At 54.1% G+C, this 19,242-nt stretch overlaps 2 protein-coding genes across 15 annotated transcripts; one reads left to right on the forward strand and one right to left on the reverse strand.

Moving 5' to 3' along the window:
• Positions 1-992: 992 nt before the first annotated feature.
• On the forward strand, positions 993-4,704 carry TUFM (Tu translation elongation factor, mitochondrial). Its single transcript, XM_028110213.2, has 10 exons — positions 993-1,289; positions 1,393-1,587; positions 2,008-2,174; positions 2,411-2,515; positions 2,604-2,768; positions 2,909-3,041; positions 3,129-3,233; positions 3,349-3,500; positions 3,603-3,722; positions 4,341-4,704. Exons 1-10 carry the CDS (start codon positions 1,247-1,249, stop codon positions 4,512-4,514), a joined length of 1,359 nt encoding a protein of 452 aa, XP_027966014.1. The 5' UTR covers positions 993-1,246; the 3' UTR covers positions 4,515-4,704.
• Positions 4,705-6,479: 1,775 nt separating this feature from the next.
• ATXN2L (ataxin 2 like) lies at positions 6,480-18,970 on the reverse strand. 14 transcript variants are annotated; one of them, XM_088029068.1, is made up of 23 exons: positions 18,413-18,970; positions 16,839-16,875; positions 16,595-16,651; positions 16,436-16,507; positions 15,922-16,072; positions 15,205-15,329; positions 14,272-14,363; positions 13,658-13,858; positions 12,657-12,832; positions 12,371-12,484; positions 11,307-11,501; positions 11,146-11,217; positions 10,628-10,698; positions 10,162-10,457; positions 10,010-10,079; positions 9,389-9,535; positions 9,193-9,265; positions 8,912-9,099; positions 8,522-8,651; positions 8,312-8,433; positions 7,932-8,144; positions 7,549-7,792; positions 6,480-7,399 (listed from the first exon to the last, which is right to left on the reverse strand). In XM_088029068.1, the coding sequence occupies exons 1-23, from the start codon at positions 18,718-18,720 to the stop codon at positions 7,245-7,247; spliced, it is 3,309 nt and encodes a 1,102-aa protein (XP_087885194.1). In that variant the 5' UTR covers positions 18,721-18,970; the 3' UTR covers positions 6,480-7,244. The 14 variants fall into 14 exon arrangements, with proteins under 14 accessions (XP_087885194.1, XP_027965825.1, XP_027965824.1 ...); XM_028110024.2 differs by having other exon boundaries at positions 6,480-6,971; positions 7,603-7,792; positions 11,307-11,519; XM_028110023.2 differs by having other exon boundaries at positions 6,480-6,994; positions 7,603-7,792; positions 11,307-11,519.
• Positions 18,971-19,242: the final 272 nt, after the last annotated feature.

The following is a 19,242-nucleotide window of genomic DNA, read 5'->3' on the forward strand; positions in this document are numbered from 1 at the left end:
GACCCTCCTGAATCATAATCTTCAAGGGAGGAATCGGGGCATCTATTTGAAACCAAAAACCGTCCATGGAGTCTTAGGATCTGATGAGTTCGGGAAACATCAATCAGGGTTAAGCAGCTGCTGTTCTCATCCCAGGGTGATGAGATGACGGATGTAAAAGTTAAAGGTCATATGCTAGCCTTGCACTCACTCATTCAGTCAACACAAATTCCCTGAGCGCTCGCTGGGTGCCCCGCCCTGTGTTCGGTGCTGGGGCCACCGCGGGAACAAGACTCAGGCTGCCTACACAGGCACCTGAGGCCGGTCCCTCACCCTGGGTATCATCTGTATAACCAGGTGGGCGGGTGGGGCGACGATCAAGGGAATTAGTCCCTGGCCTGCTGAGGGGACCCAGGGGTGGACGGCAAAGTTGTCTGTCCCCGCAGGCTGTGAGCCAGGAGGGCGGTATTTGAGGGTCAGGGGCTGTGGGACCTGGAGGCCCCTGGCCTCCATTCCCGCCTCTTGTCCAGCTCATTTCCTCTCAGAGCCAGACGTCAGAATCTCCCCATGAGGTAGATACTACTGTTTCCATTTTACATATAAGGAAACAAAGGCTCTGCGGAGAGATGGGTCACACTTGTGCCCCACCCGCGAATGGCTCCCAGGCCCGTCTCCTCCTCCGTCTGGCCGTAGGGCCTGGTCCTACCTCCAGCGGCAGCTCAACGGCCACCAGATCTCTCGCCAGACCCGCGCAGTGGGTCGGACTCCAGGAGGGTCTGGGCCAGGACGCTCCCGAGCAGGCCGCGCCGGAGCCGCCGCCTCGGCCTCCGGGAGACCGGCACCCTCACTCCGGGCCCGGCCTAGCCCCTACCTGACTCCCACGCCCAGCGCAAACACAGCGCGCCGCCCTGGGAACTACAACGCCCACGAGCCTCCGGGGCGCTGGTACGCGACGGGATGCTTCACGTCGCTTCCCCGCGCCGCCAGAGAGAACTGCTTCGCTCGCGTCAGTCCGCGAGGCCCGAGAGCGCCTTGGAAACCGTCTCCCTCCTTCCCCGCCCCGGGGACACCAGCCCCTTCCTGGTGTCGTCTTTGGTCCCACGCCCGGAAGTCGTAAGATGGCTATAAAAACTGGAGGCTAGAGGGACCCAGACTTGACCTCCGGGCCTTCACTTCCGCCGGAAGTGGCCTCCAGTCGCCCGTACCCTTTCCTTTTTGCACGCGCGGGCGCCCGGGGCCCGATACTCGGGGCGCGAGTACGACCACGATGGCGGCCACCACCCTGCTGCGCGCGACGCCCCTCTTGAGTGGTGAGGGGGTGGGGGAGGCAATGGCGGCGCGGGGCCACGTGGGGGTCGTCGGGAGCGGCCAGGCTCGGACCGGCGCCCTGACTCCAAGCCTATGCCCCGGCAGGCCTCGGCGCCGGCCCGAGCCCACTGCTGCAGTGTGTGTTGCGGCCGCTGAAGGTGCCGGCACTGCCTCGCTTGTGCCGTGGCCTGGCCGTGGAGGCCAAGAAGACCTATGTGCGCGACAAGCCCCATGTGAACGTGGGCACCATCGGCCATGTGGACCACGGCAAGACTACACTGACCGCGGCCATCACGAAGAGTAAGCGGGGATGGGTCGGTGGCGTCCGGAAGCGCCCGCTCTGCCGGCGGGACCTGAGCCCGGGAGGTGCTGCTGGAGGTGTTGTGGCCCCGGGCGCTGGATTGGATGATGCATTTGCCCTGGGCGTGAAAGATTTTGTGTCGCATAAGCTGGGGAGCCCGAATGGCTTCTCTTTAGCCGTGGCCAGTGTCCTGTAAGCAGAGGCCTTATCCTAGAGAAGTCGCAGGGCTGGACCTAGAAGCCCTTTAACATTTCCTTCTGACCCGGTCACACCCGCTGCAGGAACTGAGGGAGGGGGTCACGGACGCATTATTCTCCCAGACTGTCCTTTGCATAGTAGGTGGGAGGGACTCGGGTGTGGCTTGAGCCCTGCCTCTGCCTTTGGAACTTTATCTGATTTATTCTCCTCCTTCCCCTTAGTTTTAGCGGAGGGAGGCGGAGCGAAATTTAAGAAATACGAAGAGATTGACAATGCTCCTGAAGAGCGAGCCCGTGGAATCACAATTAATGCGGCTCATGTGGAGTATAGCACTGCAGCCCGCCACTATGCCCACACCGACTGCCCAGGTCACGCAGATTACGTTAAGGTGAGAGAATTGCTGGGTACAGGGCCATGGGCTGTCTCCTGCCAGAAAAAATGTTGGGACTTGTGGGGAAGTTAGGATACGCAAGATGCATGGGTTGAGGTCATGGATTTCTGGGCATGACCACTTAAAGTGGGTGGTAAGGAGATGACAGAGAAAGGTGGGCCTCAGCTGCTGTGCTTGCCTAGATGGAGCTGAGGAGGTCCTTGAACTAGGCTGTTTCCTATCCTTCTACCCAGAATATGATCACAGGCACCGCCCCCCTCGACGGCTGCATCCTGGTGGTGGCGGCCAATGACGGCCCTATGCCCCAAACCCGAGAGCATCTATTACTGGCCAAACAGGTACTCGGAGCCTGGGGAAGGGTGGAAAGAGGAAGAGTGGGGAGTTGGTCCATTCAGGACACCACTTCTGCCTCTTTGCCATCCACAGATTGGAGTAGAGCATGTCGTGGTGTACGTGAACAAAGCAGATGCTGTCCAGGACTCTGAGATGGTGGAGCTGGTTGAGCTGGAGATCCGGGAACTGCTCACTGAGTTTGGCTACAAAGGGGAGGAGACCCCAGTCATCATAGGCTCTGCCCTCTGTGCCCTTGAGGTGAAGGCGGGGTCAGGCAGGGGCTGTTAACTGGCAGAGGATGGGGCTGGATGGGCGTCCAGAGTTCTGCTCTGAGCCTGGGGAGTGTCTCTCAGTAAGAGGAGAATGAAAATTTCAGAGTCCTGTCACCTCCCCCATAGCAACGTGACCCTGAGCTAGGCGTGAAGTCTGTGCAGAAGCTGCTGGATGCCGTGGACACTTATATCCCGGTACCCACCCGAGACCTGGAGAAACCTTTCCTGCTGCCTGTAGAGTCCATTTACTCTATTCCTGGTGAGGACCGTGTTCACTTGCACTCCTCTCTAGCTATATAGCCTGGTCCAGGGTCCCTGATGTCCTTCCTGTCCTATTGCTTTCCAGGCCGGGGCACAGTGGTGACAGGTACACTAGAGCGTGGCATTTTGAAGAAAGGGGATGAGTGTGAGTTCCTGGGACACAGCAAGAACATTCGCACTGTGGTGACAGGTATAGGAAGACGCCTTGGGACCCAGGGGCTGGGTCCAGGATTTCCCTTGCAGATCCTTCATGCCTTCCTCTCTGCTCTAGATCCTTCTCCCTTGTCTCTGCTCTTCCCTCCTAGGCATTGAGATGTTCCACAAGAGTCTGGAGAGGGCAGAGGCAGGCGACAACCTTGGAGCCCTGGTCCGAGGCTTGAAGCGAGAGGACCTGAGGCGTGGCCTGGTCATGGCCAAGCCAGGGTCCATCCAGCCCCACCAGAAGGTGGAGGCCCAGGTGAGGGCTCCAGGCGATGGGCAGCGCTGAGCCAGACCATCCCATGCATAGGCAGCCTTTCCGGCCAGCATAGCTTCACACTTGTTGCTCTCTTTTTTCCAGGTTTATATCCTCAGCAAAGAGGAAGGTGGCCGCCACAAGCCTTTTGTGTCCCACTTCATGCCTGTCATGTTCTCCCTGACTTGGGACATGGCCTGTCGTGTCATCTTACCGCCAGGGAAGGTATGGATATAGGGAACGTGAAGGAGTGGAAGCGACACTCTCACATCAGCTCCCTCACTCTCAGTTCCAGAGCTGTGCCAACATGGGTGACTTTGCATTGACTGCTGTAGACAAAGCTAGTGATGGAAGGGTCTGGCTGGGTGGGTTTGGGGGGAGTGAGTGTCCCCCCAGTATTCCCTGGGCGGAAGTAGGTAAAAAAAAAAAAAAAAAAAAAAAAAACCAAAAAACTTACCCATGCTAGCATTTACCCACAGATCTCCCAGAAAAGGATTCCCTGTTGAGAGTTCCACCGTACACAATGGCTCAGAGAAGTCTTGTGACAAAGAAACCTGCATGACCCATAGTTTCCTTGACTTTCTTTTCAAGAGTGAACATTTAGGAACACTGGTCACAAGTCCTTTCCTGTCTTCACATACAGTTTGCATCTGCCTGGCAGCTGGGGTGGAGCTATCTCCACAAAAAATCCCCCTGCTTCATTTCCCATAACTTTCTAGAAATGCTTTTGATTCACATTCAATTTAGTTCACATGGATTCCCTTTTAACCTTGGTAGGCAGCAAACAGTTGGGAACAAGGTGCCCTGAGGGCCACGCATGAACCCTGTCTCTGCCCCCACCAGGAGCTTGCCATGCCCGGGGAGGACCTGAAGGTCAGCCTTGTCTTGCGGCAGCCCATGATCTTAGAAAAAGGCCAGCGTTTCACCCTGCGAGATGGCAACCGGACCATCGGCACTGGCCTTGTCACTGAGACGCCAGCCATGACAGAGGAAGACAAGAACCTCAAGTGGAGTTGAGTCTGGACTCTTGCTCTGACTCTAGCGTTGAAGGCTGCGCTAGCCCATGTTCTTTGCTGCTGCTGCAGCCCCCTCCCTAGGGCACAGGCTGCCGTCCAGCAGTGCAGCTAGCCTGACACTTCCCCTGGCCAGGAGGGGCCCCAGGGCCTGCCAGGTGAGGTAGGTCAATAAACTGTTCTGTGAATAGTGAGGGACGTTGTATCTTGTGTTCTTTGTCTTAAAGTTGGACAGGATGGGGGGGGTAGAAACACAGGGCCTAGAACATACCCCTCGTTTTTATCTCTGTGGTGCTGTTTGGAAAAGCTATCTTAAAGCTGTCAGAATGACAACTTGAGAAAAGGAGGAAAGTTGGTCTAGTGAAGTTGGTGTGGCTGCCTAGCAAAACACTAAGTAGGATTGTTGGCTGTCCTATGGGAGAAACTGGGAACTTCGCCCTTGGAGCAAGCATGGGTTCAGAGATGCCAAACCCACCTCCTGTCCTCCTGGAGTAGTTACGAAGGCCATTAATGTCTACTTGCCTTTGTCTAAGCTCTTGGATACTGGGGACTGTTGTCTCACCTCTAGAACCAACATCCAGCACTTTGATCAGGACCCTCTTTTTAATTACGTCTCTCTCTATGCTCGATGGGTTGTCCCCCCTATATATCACCAATTCCAAACACAGGAGTGCGAAATTATAAACTGAAGTTTTCTGAGACTTAAGGACTTATCAGACGCGTAGGGAGTAAAATGCTGAATAGGTGTTTAAAAACTTGAAATGACTAGCCAGGACACCAAAAGGTTAACTTTCAGCAGGGATTAACAAGCACCTCTTTCAACCTTGCTTCCTGACAAATGAGTATATTCCCCACTGACCAGCCACCCAGAGTGGGGAGGCTCTTAGGCCCATCCCGAGAGCTGTTTTGAGTCACAAATCCGGCTTCACAGCAGAGGCAGAAAAGTGGGCTCCAGAAAAGGACATAAGGAAGAGCTTCACACACAAAAAAATGTGATAGGGCAGGTTTGCTTTATCCTCGGTGTCTGAGGTGAGGCCAGAAGGTTTCAAGAGATTCCTAAGCCTCAGGACCACCCGGTAAGCACTGCAGTCCCATCTCTGTATCGGGGAGACCGCTCCAACTGCACCTGAGATGTCCTGAACCTGGCTGGCTTTCTTGCTTTTTCCATCACTGCCCCCCAGCTGCAACTGCCATCCTTTAGGAGAGCTCTTCTACAACCCTGCACATTTGTTCTCGCTTATCTCTACATAAGCCGGCCGCCCCATCGTGCCCACCCATTACCTGATTTCAGACCCTCACACCTTGGATCTCCTTCCCCAGTACATCACCCTTCACTTTTCCTGCCCTGCTCTCAGCCTGTATTCTCTGGCTTTGGTCCCATCTGAAACCCCCATCTACCCACGAGTACCAGCCCTACCCCCTCGATGCTCAAAGAGGAAAATAATCTTTACTTAAAAGACAAGAAAACCAAGGCCAGGATATGCAGTAAAAAACTGCCATGTTTCCTTGGAAATAACCAAACACTTCCACAACATGTCATTTCTACATCTCATACCTGGCTCTTCCGTTTGTGCCATTTAGCCCCGGTTTAGCTCCTGCTCCCCTAAAGCAGGTTCCTCATGCCAGCCGTCTCCCCTTACCAGTGGCTTCATCTTTGCAGTGCCCACCTGCACACACCACCTCTCAGCTGGGCTCTGGGCAGGCCTTTGTTTCCAGTGGCCAAAACCACTAACGTGCCTTTTGGTGCTAAGAGAAGAAATTAAAGAACTACTTACACTAGCAATAAAAACTTGAAACTGCACCTTACGATGAGGCCAACATCAAGGTGAGAGCAAAGTCACTCAGTGACAGGGCAGCAAGCATCCTCCGCCTGCTCTGCTGCATTTTCCCCACTGCTGGGAGCCACCTCAGGGCCCCCAAGACTAGACAGCTACCATCTTGCTGTTCTCCACTGGAAACCAGAGGCAGGTTAAGTTAGTTTAAAATTTTATTTTTTTTAATTTTTTTTAATATTTTTATGTAATAAAAAGTAAAAGTCCTTGTCCAACCATCCTTGTGGGGCATCTGTCTGTCTGTCTCTCACGCAGTTCACTCAAGTTAATGGGGAAGAAAGAAACGGGGGCCCAAGTCTGAGGTTATAAATAATAGAAAATAAAAGATCTTCCGTCTCCAGCGGGGGATAGATGAGAGGATGGGAGGGCAAGATGGGGTGGGGATGGGCAGGGGCAGAGCAGGAACCCCCCCACCCCCGCTGGACCCTGGCCCTGCCCACTTCAAGGCCCCTCCCCTTCAAGGTGCTTGGCAGGAATTCCCCAGCTCCCCCAGGGGAAAGGGGGGATTGGGGGGCTGGGACTGGTCCGAGCTGCTGGGGGAAGAGACATAGATCACTCTTCCCTCCACTCATGGAGGTCTCAGGTCGCGGCCAGGACAATCTTCAGTTCCCCGGGGGGTGGAAGGGGAGCTGCTGGGAGGGATGAGATTGAACTGGTTGGAGGGGAAAGAGAAGAGAGCAGGAGCATTAGAACCCAAGCAGCTGTCCCTTCATCCAATGCCGTCCAGTGTGGGGTGTGGGGGGAGTGTTTGGGTAGGAGCGGCCTCCTCAAGGTGTCTCATGGGGCTGTCAGAAGCACAGATCAATCGCTGTTTCCCAGTGAGCGAGAGCCCTTACTCGTGTGCCCAGCTCAGCCCCCCACACCCCAGCCTGGCCCTGTCTGCTGCGCTGACCTTACCTCGGCTAAGTCAGGAGACAGTCGGGGTCACTGAGAGCTGGGGAGGCAGTGGGGAGGGGGGCTGCTGGATCACAACTGAGCGAGGACGGAGGGAAGCAAAGGACAGAGCCAGGAGCAAGCCCCTGGCGGCGGCGACTGTGGCTTCTGCCCACCCTACATACTTCACAGACAGGTGCAGGTCGGCGGGCGCCCTGTGGGACAGCCCTGCCTCCAAGACCCCTCACTCCCCTCCCAGAACCCGTGCATCCTGCCCCACCTGCAGCCCGTCAGCTCTTCCATGCCAAATTCCCCCAGCTAACGAGAACTCACGAATCCTGTCATCGGCTCCTCCTGGAAATCCAGGCGCCTGGCCAGGCTGCTCACCTTGGGGGTGTCCGATGTAGGGGTAGGGTGAGGGTGTGGAAGCTGAGAGTGCAGGCACCCCACTCTGGGGCACCGCGCCTTGGGGGGGGCCCCCATGGCTCTGGGGTGGGTGCAGCAGCATCACCTGGGGCGGGTGGGGAGCCCCAGGGTGAGGGGGCGGGGCTGCTGTGATTCCAGTTTGGACATGGGCCTGCAGAGAAAAAACAGCTGTGAGCACCCCAGAAGCTAGACGTGGGCTCTGAGAATCCTGGTGTTAAGAGCACTCAAGAAAGGAGCACAAGGATTCAGGAACAGGACAGCCCCAGGAAGCAAGTCCCTGGGGTTCTTACCTGGGTAACATGGGCCATGTTGGTGAAGCCGTGGGGCAGCTGCTGATGGGCATGGATGGCATATACAGCGGCTGGTTGGGGGAAGCTGCTCTGAGGGGACTGGGCAGAAGGTCCCGGTGGCAGAGAAGGCGGCGTGCCTGTCAGGGCCCCTGGGTGGTACAGATTCTGCTGTGGCTGTCCACTGCCCAGGTGTGGGGCCTGCCCCGCCTGGTGCTGTTAGGGGGAGGGGAAGGGTGAGTGCCACCCCACTCCTCAGGTACCAGGCCTACCACCCACGGATCCCTGATCCTCTCCCGCTGGGGAATGATCCCTCAAACTCTATCCCTCTCTCCCAGCCATCCGTTCCTGCCCCAACCACTCGGATCTCCCATGGCAGGCACCTGGACGGGACTGGGGGCCGCATGCTGGGACTGCGGCTGGCTCCCAGTAGGCGTGGTGGCCGGCTGCGGCTGGTGGGCATGGAGCTGCGTAGCATGGTGTGGATAGGACTGATGAACAGTGGCTACAGCAGGAAAGAGGGAGAGAATCAGTGCCAAGCACACCAGAAGGGGCTAAGGAGCAAGGTCCGAGAAGAAAGGCACAAAACTCACCATAGAGGGCTTGCGGGGTGGGCTGCTCTGCAGAAGGGTACTGAGGGGTGGAGGACGACACAATGGCCTGGGGATGGCTCCCCGACGTCAGCATGCGTGGGTTGCTCTGAAGCATGGGGGCAAACACCGGCTGGAGGGGCGAGGAGAGAAGCAGTCAGCACATCCTGCTGCCTGAGAACCCATGCAGCACAGCACCGCCCCGTCCTTGTCACAACCACCGTTTCCAGTTCACGACCCCAGTCAGGAGATGCTATGTGATCTATACTTCAGAGAGTAGCGGTGCCTTGCTACGGATCCTACCAGAGCCAGGATGGAAGCCTGAGTCTGGGTGATGGAACAGAGGTGACCCTTCGCTCTGCCCTCCCCGGCCCCTCGCCGTGCCTCAGTTACCTGTGAGGGGTAGTGGGCCATGGGCTGCATCATGGCGGGCTGGCCCGGGAACTGCTGTGGGGTGTAAGGGATGTAGGAAGAGTATGGCGTGGCAGCCACCAGAGGTGGGCCAGCGGCGGCGGCGGCCTGCATCATCGGAGGGGCTGAGGCTGGCTGGTGTTGGTCCGAGCGCTGGGGGGGCAGGGAGCCTGGGGGGTGGGGGAAAGAGTGCTGAGCTCAAGCTCCATCTGCCAGGAGGCAACCTGGCAGCCCAGCCGACCAGCCCTGCCAACTCTGCTCACCTTTTGCTCCCCGGTACTTGCCCTGCTGTCCAGGCACAGAATTGGATACAGGGTATGGATACATCTGAGGTGCCTAGGGACAAGAACACAAACGAAGCTAAACAGCTTGCTCACAAATGCCCTCAACAGGCCTGACCTGGTCCTCAGCAGGCCAACCCAGCCTCTTAACCTGGAGCTGCTCAGTTTTTCCTCTTACCTGAACAGCTGGTCCCATGTGGATCTGAGGTATGTAGGAAATGTACTGGGGGCTGTAGAGCCCACTCTGGCCTGCTGTCAGCACCGGGATGGAGGGAGTTGAATGAGTTCGGGGCCCCGGAGAAGTTGGGGTACTGGTGGATTTATTCTGTAAGAGACAAGCGAGGACACGAGGTTTGGTTTTTGTATGCCTCTCCTAGCAACACAGCATTCGGAGTGCTGCCTGCCAGACACATTCTACCCTGCGTCTTGGTCAAGCCTCACATCGGACCACATGAGACAGGTATTTCTCAAATTAGAGGTACGGAAATCAAGACAGAAAAGTTAAATGGCTTGTCCATGATCACCAAGCTCTTCTTTTTTTTTTTTAATACAGGAAAGTTCAAGCCAAATCAAGGGCCTAAATGAAACCCATGCTCACAACTACCCCAACACAGGAATGCTAAACCTCAGAGAGAAACACATAAACACTTACCAGACACATCATGACCCCTCGGCCCCAAACCTGACACCTGTTTTCCCCAGAGCAGCCCAACTTTCAGAGTGCCTCCCCCGGGCTCTATCACCCCACTCCCAAGCCTCCCTCGGGGAAACCAATCCACATCTGCCCATCCCATCTCACCACAGACAGCAGAGGCTTTGTGGGATTGAACTCCTTGGCGTTGGGGTTCAGTGTTGACTTCTTCACTTGTCTGTGAGAAAAGAAGAAAATCAATCCTCATGGCTTGCCCCTCTCCCCACCTGACAGCCCACCCAGCTCCCCATCCTACTCACTCAGCGACCGGGCCCTCATCCTTGTCGTCTCCCTTGATGAGGCCCACTGGGGGGCTGCCAGTTTGGCTTGGGCAAGGTGGTGGGGGCTGCTCGGGCCCCTCTGTGCCTCCTGCCGGTGGCAGGGGCGGCTTGTCCTCCTTATCCGATACGGACTCTGTCTTCGAGGAGACTGGGGACCCCACTGGCTCTGAAGTTAATAAACCGTCAACTTCCTTCTCTTTCCCTTTGGCCTCCTCCTTTAAGATCCGGGGAGGAAAAGGATCCAGGCTGGTCTCAGGGGAGCTACTGGGCTGCAGCTGGAAGGAGAGCAGCACACATACAGTACCCGGACAGCTGACCCGGACCCCTTCTCACATCCTTGCTTGCTCATCTCTTCTATCCCACCTGGTTCTAGTCCTGGGCTTCTATAAGCCCCCTCCAGCCCTCTTCATCCTAACACCCTGGCTCACTCCCACACTCCTCTCACCTTAAACTGGGCCCCAAACTTTCTCAGTTCTTCCAGTTGAAAGCGTTTCTGTTCATTCTGAAGGCCAGGGACTATGAGAAACAGGAAAAAAAAGGAGAAAAATCACATTTCTTTTCTCAAAGGTGGCTACGATACCAGTACCCCAACGGACAAAGAAAACAAGAGGAAAAAAAAAAAAGCTCTTGAGATTCCTATAGGACAAATTAGGACTACACAACTGACAAAACACTGTTTCTGAACCCCCACAACTCGTTACAACCTGAAGTGCTCCCCTAATCAAAAGGACGTTACACCTCAGAACAAACAAAAAAAACCCAAAACAACACAACAAAAAAAAGGGAGGGGGCGTCTCGGTGGCTCAGTCGGTTAAGCATACGCCTTCGGCTCAGGTTGTGATCCTAGGGTCCAGGGATCCCTGCTCGGCGGGGAGCCTGCTTCTCCCTCTCCCCTTGCTTGTACCCACTCTCTGTCAAATAAAATCTTAACAACAAAAAACAAACAAAAAAGCCAATCCTCACCTTTCCCAGCTATCCGGGACAGCTCCTGGGACTCCAGAGTTCTCCCAGGTTCCTTGGCTGGAAGTTCTTTTACTGAGCAAGAAAAGACATATGCCTGAAGGTCCTTCTGTCCAGAACCACACTTCATATTGTCCACAAGCCCTCAACTACCTGGCTCTTACCATCTGTGGAGGCCAGTGAGATCTTTGGAGAAGCTGGGGAAATGGAGCCTACTCCAGGATCCACAACCGATGATGTCACAGGGATAGAAGCCGAAGAGGTCGGTACTGCTGAGCTCATCGGGGCATCAGGACAGGAAGCTGAGATTGGGGCAGGGGCAGCTGACTTGGGAGAGCGCGGGGGGTACATCCGGCCCACTGGAAGAAAAGGGAAAGCTGTACAATGGTTACTGCTGTTCAGTGAGTAAGAGGCATAGGGAACCGCCAGAAACACCAACGAAAGTTTATCCACTTTTTTTTTATATGCAAGGTCACAAACCTAAATGCCCGGAAGAGCAAGGCAGCTAACATAAGCAGGTAAGATACACTCATGAACAGCATAAAAGTTTGGAATGTTTACAGAGACAGTCATAACTCAGTGCTAGCTAACTAGGGTTATGCTGTAAGACACGTTCAGTGTTTGCAGAACTTTCTGTATTTCCAAAGAAATTGAAAATTGGAAATTTTCTATGTCTCCTGTTTCAAAATGTTGACAACTAAAAAGTTGTTTTTTTTTTGTTTTTTTTTTAAGTAAGCTCTGTGCCCGGGTGCCTGTGTGGCTCAGTTGGTTAAGCGACTGCCTTCGGCTCAGGCCATGATCCTGGAGTCCCGGGATTGAGTCCCGCGTCAGGCTCCCTGCTCAGCAGGGAGTCTGCTTCTCTCTCTGACCCTCCCCCTCTCATGTGCTCCCTCTAATAAAATCTTTAAAAAAAAAAAAAGTAAGCTCTGTGCCCAATGTGGGGGTTGAACTCACAACCCTAAGATCAAGAGTCGCATGCTCCACTGACTGAGCCCACCGGGCACCCTGATAACTAATTTAAACAAAAGACATCTGTCAGCCAAACACAACCCGTAGACAACTGGGCTGGCTTTGCTACATGAGGGAAACTCTTCCCTAAGAAGCATAAATCCAACCCCCCTCCAACATCTCTTATACCTTCAAACTGTCTCCCATCCCAGCATTCCAACTGACATTTACAGCCCCCCCCCCCAATTTCTATTTCTTCATATAACTGCTGAAATTTTACCTGCAGGAGGGGGCGGAGCAGAAGCTTCTCCAGAAGGTCTACTGCTGGGTGAGGACAGAGTCTTGGCACCACCTCTCACAGGCCGTTGTGCCTTAGGGGACATGCGGGAAGGGCCTATTTTTTTTTTTTTTTTAAGATGGGAAAAAAGAGGCAGAGTATCTGCTATTACATTATCACCAACGCATCACCCTTCCAGCCCATCTCCCCTTTCCATTATCCTCCCCACCTCCATACTATCCTCTTCCCTACCCGCCCCCCCGCCCCAAAAGCCCGCTTCATAACTCACCTCCATTGATACCGCGGGTCTCAGAACCTGGGCCGGGGCTGCTACTGTCAAGGTGGTGAGGGCCACGAGGTGGCAAAGAGCTAAGGCCAGGCCGGCCTCCCCGGGAACTACTGCATCGAACTCCTCCCCGGGGACCTTCCCGAACTCGCTGGGGTAGAGGGATATACTTTCCCTCCCTAGGGGGAGAATTCAAGTAAGGTCGATTTCATAAAACCCACACGCTTTGGAAAAATGAAGCCTTTCCTTCTAAAGTGCGTGTGTGTGTAAAACACTCACACACACACACACACACAAGCTCCAACTTTCTGCACTACCCCCACTTGAAGATCTGTTGTGTAGCTATAGGCTTATGACCTTTTGTGTCAACCCTGACCTGACCAACCTGGCCAAAGCTCCACAATTCTACCACTCCTGACCTATGAGAAAGGGAATATCACAATGTAGTTCAAGGTACCGCTTTTACAAATTACTAAATGTCATGTACTTTTTGTTTTCATAAAAGGAAGAGTTAAAACATACATATGGATGAAAATACCCACCGGGAAAAAAAAAAAAAAGAGTATCAAAACTCAAAAAAATTTTTTTCTAAATCCGAAATTTTAGCTTTGTTACCTTGGACAAACTACTTATCTGATCTAGGCCTCAATTCTTAAACTCGAAAATTGGGAATAACTATGTACTAACCTACATCTTACATGGGCATGAAGCTTTTTTTTCTTTTAAGATTTTATTTATTTATTTGAGAGAGAGAATGAGAGACAGAGAGCATGAGAGCGGGGAGGGTTAGAGGGAGAAGCAGGCCCCTCGCCGAGCAGGGAGCCCGATGCGGGCCTCGATCCCGGGACTCCAGGATCATGACCTGAGCCGAAGGCAGTCGCTTAACCATCTGAGCCACCCAGGCGCCCAGCATGAAGCTTCTTAAACAGGAGTGTACAAAGCTCTTGGCCCAAGCCAGGGCCCGTACAGAGTCCCAAACAGAGCAGGCCGCCCCCAGCAATCACCTAGATGCCAAGCTGGGGCTCTCCCGTCCTGAACCCTGCCGCTGGACCGCACTGTGCTTCTCCTCCTCGGTGCGCCCATCATCGTTCTCCATGGCGATCCGCAGGCGGTACTGCGGGCTCGATTCAATCTCTCGAGCTAACTGGGCTGCACGCAGCTCCCGCTGACGAAACTCTTCTGAGTTGTCCTTCTCCAAGGGCACCCTGAGAGGACCACCACAGATCACCATCCCGGTGCCAGGGGACAAGAGAAAAAAAAGGAAAAACATTTCTATGAGTCCTATCAGCAGCTCAGGTGTGCAGATGTTTAACCCCTTCAACAATTCAGCACATATTTAATGGGCATCTACTAGGTTCCATGTGGGGAAACATGGCCAATCTCTGAACTGGACTACTTACACACATATGTATGTTTTAAGTTCCAGAGGAAAAGTATCGGTCATTGGACAAGAAAGTAGCTAATTCTACCCATGAGATGGCCTGGTATTTTGAGGGGACAATGACACAAGGCAGACCAGAAGTGGGGAGAGGGCAACCTGGAAGCCCAGAAAAGCATGAACAAATGCCACGACCCCATGCCTCAAACTGCACCATCTGGGAAGTACCAAGACACTCACGTATAAGAAGAAAGACTGCTGTCATAGGTGGTCTTTACACCATAATTCTCCTCGTTGAACTTGAACATTTCGTTGGGGTCCCATCCATTGGACTAAGGAGGGAGGAAGGAGAATGTTTAAAACCCAGCAAGGAAACCAACAATGACCTGTCATTCTCCTCCACCAGGGTGAAAAACACACAAATCTGACCAAACTGAGAGTTGAAAAATAAGAACAAGGCTGGCAGAAATATCAACTAGTACTACCAATTGTAGCACAGACTGGCAACAACTAGTAAAACCAAAGTCTTAAGACCTAACGAATCCATTTTCAGGTTTACGTCCTAGAAAAATTTGGTATATGTTACACTGGGACACATATTCTAAAGTCCAGTAAGGCACTATTTTTAATAGCAAAATAACAGCAACAAATACCACTCAGTAAGGAAAAACATAAATACGTTTTGTTGTGTATATATACACATGTACACATACAAGCAAAACTAGACAAAACAGCTGAAAGCAACGACTGGATCTATATACCAATATGAAAAAAATTCCAAAACAAGAAGCAGGAAAAATAAATTCTTGTGCAAGTTAAACATAGCATAATAATACATTAACTCATGAGAAATCTTAAATGAATCAAAATCCTTGTTTTTGGAAGGACACTGTAGAACTACACAGTCTACAATCTTGTCTATGCTTTATTAAATTAAAGAAAAAAAAATCTTAATCAAATGTCAATAGCTGTCAATTGCAGATGGTGGGAGAACAGGTATTTTTGTTATTTTCTTCAGCTTTTCATTTGGAATCTGACAGCCATCAACGGGCAATAGAAAAGACTCCCCCTCCCCGCCCGGCCCAGCAACTCTTGGTTCTAAGCGTGACATCAGAGTCCACAACCTGCGCTCAGGCAGCAGAGCGCCCAGCTCTCAGGGAAGGGGGGCTATACCATGTCAGACTCGAGGTCATAGTCATCGCTGTTGCTGTCGCCCCCTTCCCAGCGCTGAAGCACCTTCTCTTTGTGCTCCCCATTCACCTTTGAGTTCATGGCAATGGCTGAATCAGTGAATTTGTCTGTGGGGGCAGAGTCGAAGATCAGGAGTCAGGGGATTATTCCACAGCCTCTTCCAACACCCCCACCCCCAATAAGTAGTTGGGAAGCAAAGAAAAGTGTGTGTCAGGGTTGGAGGGCGTGAAGGGTGTGGGTGGTGCAGCACAACAAGCCTCATTTGAAGAGTTCACGAGGAGCAAGGAGTTGAAAGCAAAGCAAGGGAAACATGAAGGACCACAACACAGGCTGGAATTCATCCCACTGTATCTTAGACAACAAGACATATTCTCAAGAAGAAAAACCTAGGGTGCTTGGGTGGCTCCATCAGTTAAGTGTCTGCCTTCGGCTCAGGTCATGATCCCAGGGTCCTGGGATCAAGTCCTGCATCGGGCTCCCTGCTCAGCGGGGAGTCTGCCTCTCCCTCTACCCCTCCTCCCTGCTCATGATCTCTCTCATGCTCTCGCTCTCTCTCAAATAAATAAAATCTTTAAAAAAAAAAAAGAAAATCCTGGCCCTCCTCCTCAGAAAAAAAGATGGTAAAGGGGGAAAAAAAATTCAAGTCATTATGTAACTGCTCTCTGCTCTCTACTCTGACATAAAAACCCAACACGATACCTTTAGTAGCATAATTGAAGTCAACGTTTCGGAAGTGGACAAGCATGACATCGCTTGGCTTAAACACCATGGTGTCCACAATGTCTTCCCGACGAGGGCCACCTGCTGGCTCAGATGCTTTCCGGTGTACAGCGTCTACTGCTAGTTCAAACTATAAAAGTCCCATTTCCAAACAGTAAAGGATCAGTATCAAGAAACGTGACGGTAAAAATAGGAGTTTTTCTTTTACTCTTTCTAACCTCATCCCAACACCACACCGTCACACAGTCTTCTCAGTATCAGCCTAGGACTAAGTATTTTAACATTAGCATTTTAACATTAACATTAAAGTACTCAGCCCTCCAATATCGGACCCACATTTCTTATTGCTTCCAGCACTACTCCAGCACAGGCCTACAGAAATGAGTAACACAATGTTGTCCAACACCGTTCAACTCACATCTCCAATGAGCCTATTTCATTCCCCTCCTCCTTCCGTAAAATGCAAAAAATCAGCTAATTTGAGTACACTAACCTTTGAGCTCAGAGTCTTGAAGATACCTTCATAGGTGGTACCATTCTTCACCTTTACATCACAAGTGGAGCCCTGGAAGAGTGGGGAAAAAGAAGAGTGTCTTCAGCAAACTGGTGCATTACATTCCTCAAACAACCTAGAGGTTAGGTACCCACTTACCACAACAGCTGTAAGAAAATGCAGCATTCTGGAATTATTGTAGACACCCTCGAACACCTACCAAAAACACAGGACAAATAAATAGCCAGTCAACATCTCACTTTCCTTCTGAATACCCACACTCCACTCACCCACTTTGTATGTGCTGGGCCCCTACTCTTCTGAGCCCAACTATTTGTGCACACGATCTGTGCTATATGCCCACATGTACCTCTGTACTTTGAGGGTGGGGAGTGGCACTCACCGGTGACTGTGGGGGTCCCTTTCCTGTGCTTTGTCCCCTATGAGAAAGTAAACAAGAAACTAGTTACTTAAACACATTCAATCCCTCTTATACAATTAATTTCAAAGAACTTGGTATCCTAGAACCACATACCCTGTGAAGATGCTGATTTAGACTACAAACCAATTATCAACAAGATTTTCCAACTCTCACCTTACAGAGGAAGAAAGGCATAGACAGTAAAAGCCAGTAAACACATTCCTACCAAATGCCACTAAAACAGACCTCAATCGACAATGGTTGTCAATGCAACACAACCTTCTCACTTTCTCCAAGGGGCCAGGGCCCCATCCGAGAAAGCAATGCTACGGTAGTCGTTAACCAACAATCCACCCTAGACATAAAGGCGAAAGCTCAGGGCATGCAGATTCGGAACCACCTAGCTCAGGCACATTTACCTCTCAAACAGAAAAGACAATCATTTTCACCAGCCTTACATCCTAAACTCTGGGAGGAGGGTATTCCCTTTACAACCCACCCTCTCCACCTCTTTTACTCATTCAAGGCTACCCACTCTAGGAGGGGTCACCGATGGCCCGGTAACCCTGCTCCTCGCTGGCTGATGTAACCGTTGGTTGAGGAGGGCGATGAGGGGGCCGTTGGCGGGGCTGGGGGACAGCGCAGCCGCAAAAGCCATCCACCGGGAGGCCTCGCCCGGTCTGCGCCTGCGCAGTAAAGCCCACGGGCCTCCAAAATTCCCCCCTCCCGCGACCTGAACCCACTGCGCCTGCGTGTACTGCCACTCTCAATTCCATTAAGCCCCACACAGAAGAAACCGAGTGGGGTGTCCACCACTCATCCACAAACACCAGGCGAAGCCCTCCACGCACACTCCCAGACCCTGCCCTATAGGTTACCCGCGCCTCACGAATGCCCGGGTCATAAGACAGAGCATCCGCGCGCACGTACGGGAAGAGCGCGCGCGCGCTGGAGGTTCCCTGTCCGCAGTCCTCCCAGTTGTCCCTCCTTCCGTCCCTCCGCCCACTCCGCTCCCCTACTACTGGCCAGACCGGGAAGGGGGAGGTAGCAACCCGCTCCCAAGTCCCTCCCTCCCCATTGGCCAAACTGTGGGCCGCGCGCCCCCCTCCATTGGCTACGGCCGGGGACCCCTTCCCGCAGCTGACTCCCCATTGGCTGAAGCCGGGGACCGCGAGACCCTTCGTGGTAATGGAGCCGGGGACCCCGATCACCTCTTCACCCCCCCAACTCCTCGTTCTGACGGCGCTGGCGGGATGCGCCCCGCCTGCCCTTAAGGCCCGAGCCCCGAGGCCCAACTAGGCTCTGAGAGCTGAGCACGGCCCCCAAATGTCCCGGTGCCCGCCCGGGGACCCTTTCCCTCTGACCTGTTAGGAGCTGAGGGGGCCCACCCCCAGCCTCACGGGAGTTCCCCACTGCCCCCGGCGCCCCGCAAAGGTGGCCGGGCTAAGTACCCGGCTCGCGCGGTGTCCTCAGGTCCCGGCCGCTGGGCCGGAGCCGAGCCGCCGCCGCCGCCTCGCAGCCTCGGCTCCAGCGCCCGGAAACCCACCCCTCCTCACCTGGCGCTGCCGATAGCCGTTGCCCCTGGCCTCTCCTGATGTTGCTGCTGCTGCTGCGGCGGCGGCGGCGGCGGCGCCAAGATGCCCTCGGCTCCCCGGCGGATTCCGCTCCCGGCGGCGGCTGCAGGCCCCAGGCAGGGAGACGCGGCCGCGGGAGGCCCTGCGGGAGCCGAGGTGGAGGCCAGGGGCCCCGGGAGGCCGCCGTTAGGAGGGCTCGTGCCCCCGGGAGGCCGGCGGGCCACGGCCTGTTGCGTGGGGGGCGGCTGCTGGGGCTGGGAGGTCTGTTGTGGCGGCTGAGGCTTCAACATGATGGCAGCGTCCGGAAGGGGAATTAGGGGGAAGGGAGGGAGAGAGGAGGCTGGAGCTAGGCCCCCGCTGGAGAGCGCGGGAAGCGAGGGGACCTGGGAAGCCGGGGACCCGCCGTTGGCGGGCGGGGGGAGCCCCGCGATGTCGGGGGTGGATAGAGAAGACCGCGGCGCGAGGAAGCGCCGCGAGGCGGAAGGGGAGGGGGTCTTGCGGGCCGGAGGAAAGCGAGAGGGCGCGAGCCGGCCTGGCGCGCGTGCGCGTCGCCGGGGAAAGGGGAGGAGGAGGAGCGCGCGGGCGGGAGCTCCCGAAAGGGGAGGGGCAGGGAGGAGGGAGCGGCGGCGCGAGATGTCCGCGCGCGCACCGGGGCGGTTGGCTCCGGGCAGGAGAGAAAATAAAAAGAGGCGAATCTCGCGCCCCTAGCCCTTGGAGTGGAGAAGGAGCGGCGCGGGCGCTTACGCGCGCCAAAGATTTAGGGTCTTTAGGTCTCAAACAACCCTAAAGGTTGGCAGCCGCTGTCGCTTCAC

The sequence above is a fragment of the Eumetopias jubatus genome, unplaced genomic scaffold, assembly GCF_037043125.1.
Source record: "Eumetopias jubatus isolate StellerSeaLion01/CBP00866 unplaced genomic scaffold, mEumJub1_p1.0 scaffold_12, whole genome shotgun sequence".
Classification (NCBI taxonomy): Eukaryota; Metazoa; Chordata; class Mammalia; order Carnivora; family Otariidae; genus Eumetopias; species Eumetopias jubatus.

Coding starts and splice junctions, on each gene's coding strand:
- TUFM (XM_028110213.2), top strand. CDS start 1,247: ATGGCGGCCACCACCCTGCTGCGCGCGACGCCCCTCTTGAGTG. Junction 1,588..2,007: donor GACCGCGGCCATCACGAAGA/GTAAGCGGGGAT, acceptor CCTTCCCCTTAG/TTTTAGCGGAGGGAGGCGGA. Junction 3,042..3,128: donor GTCCATTTACTCTATTCCTG/GTGAGGACCGTG, acceptor ATTGCTTTCCAG/GCCGGGGCACAGTGGTGACA.
- ATXN2L (XM_088029067.1), bottom strand. CDS start 18,720: ATGTTGAAGCCTCAGCCGCCACAACAGACCTCCCAGCCCCAGCAGCCG. Junction 12,833..13,657: donor AGCCCCAGCTTGGCATCTAG/GTGATTGCTGGG, acceptor TTCTCCCCCTAG/GGAGGGAAAGTATATCCCTC. Junction 8,434..8,521: donor CACCCCGCAAGCCCTCTATG/GTGAGTTTTGTG, acceptor TTCCTGCTGTAG/CCACTGTTCATCAGTCCTAT.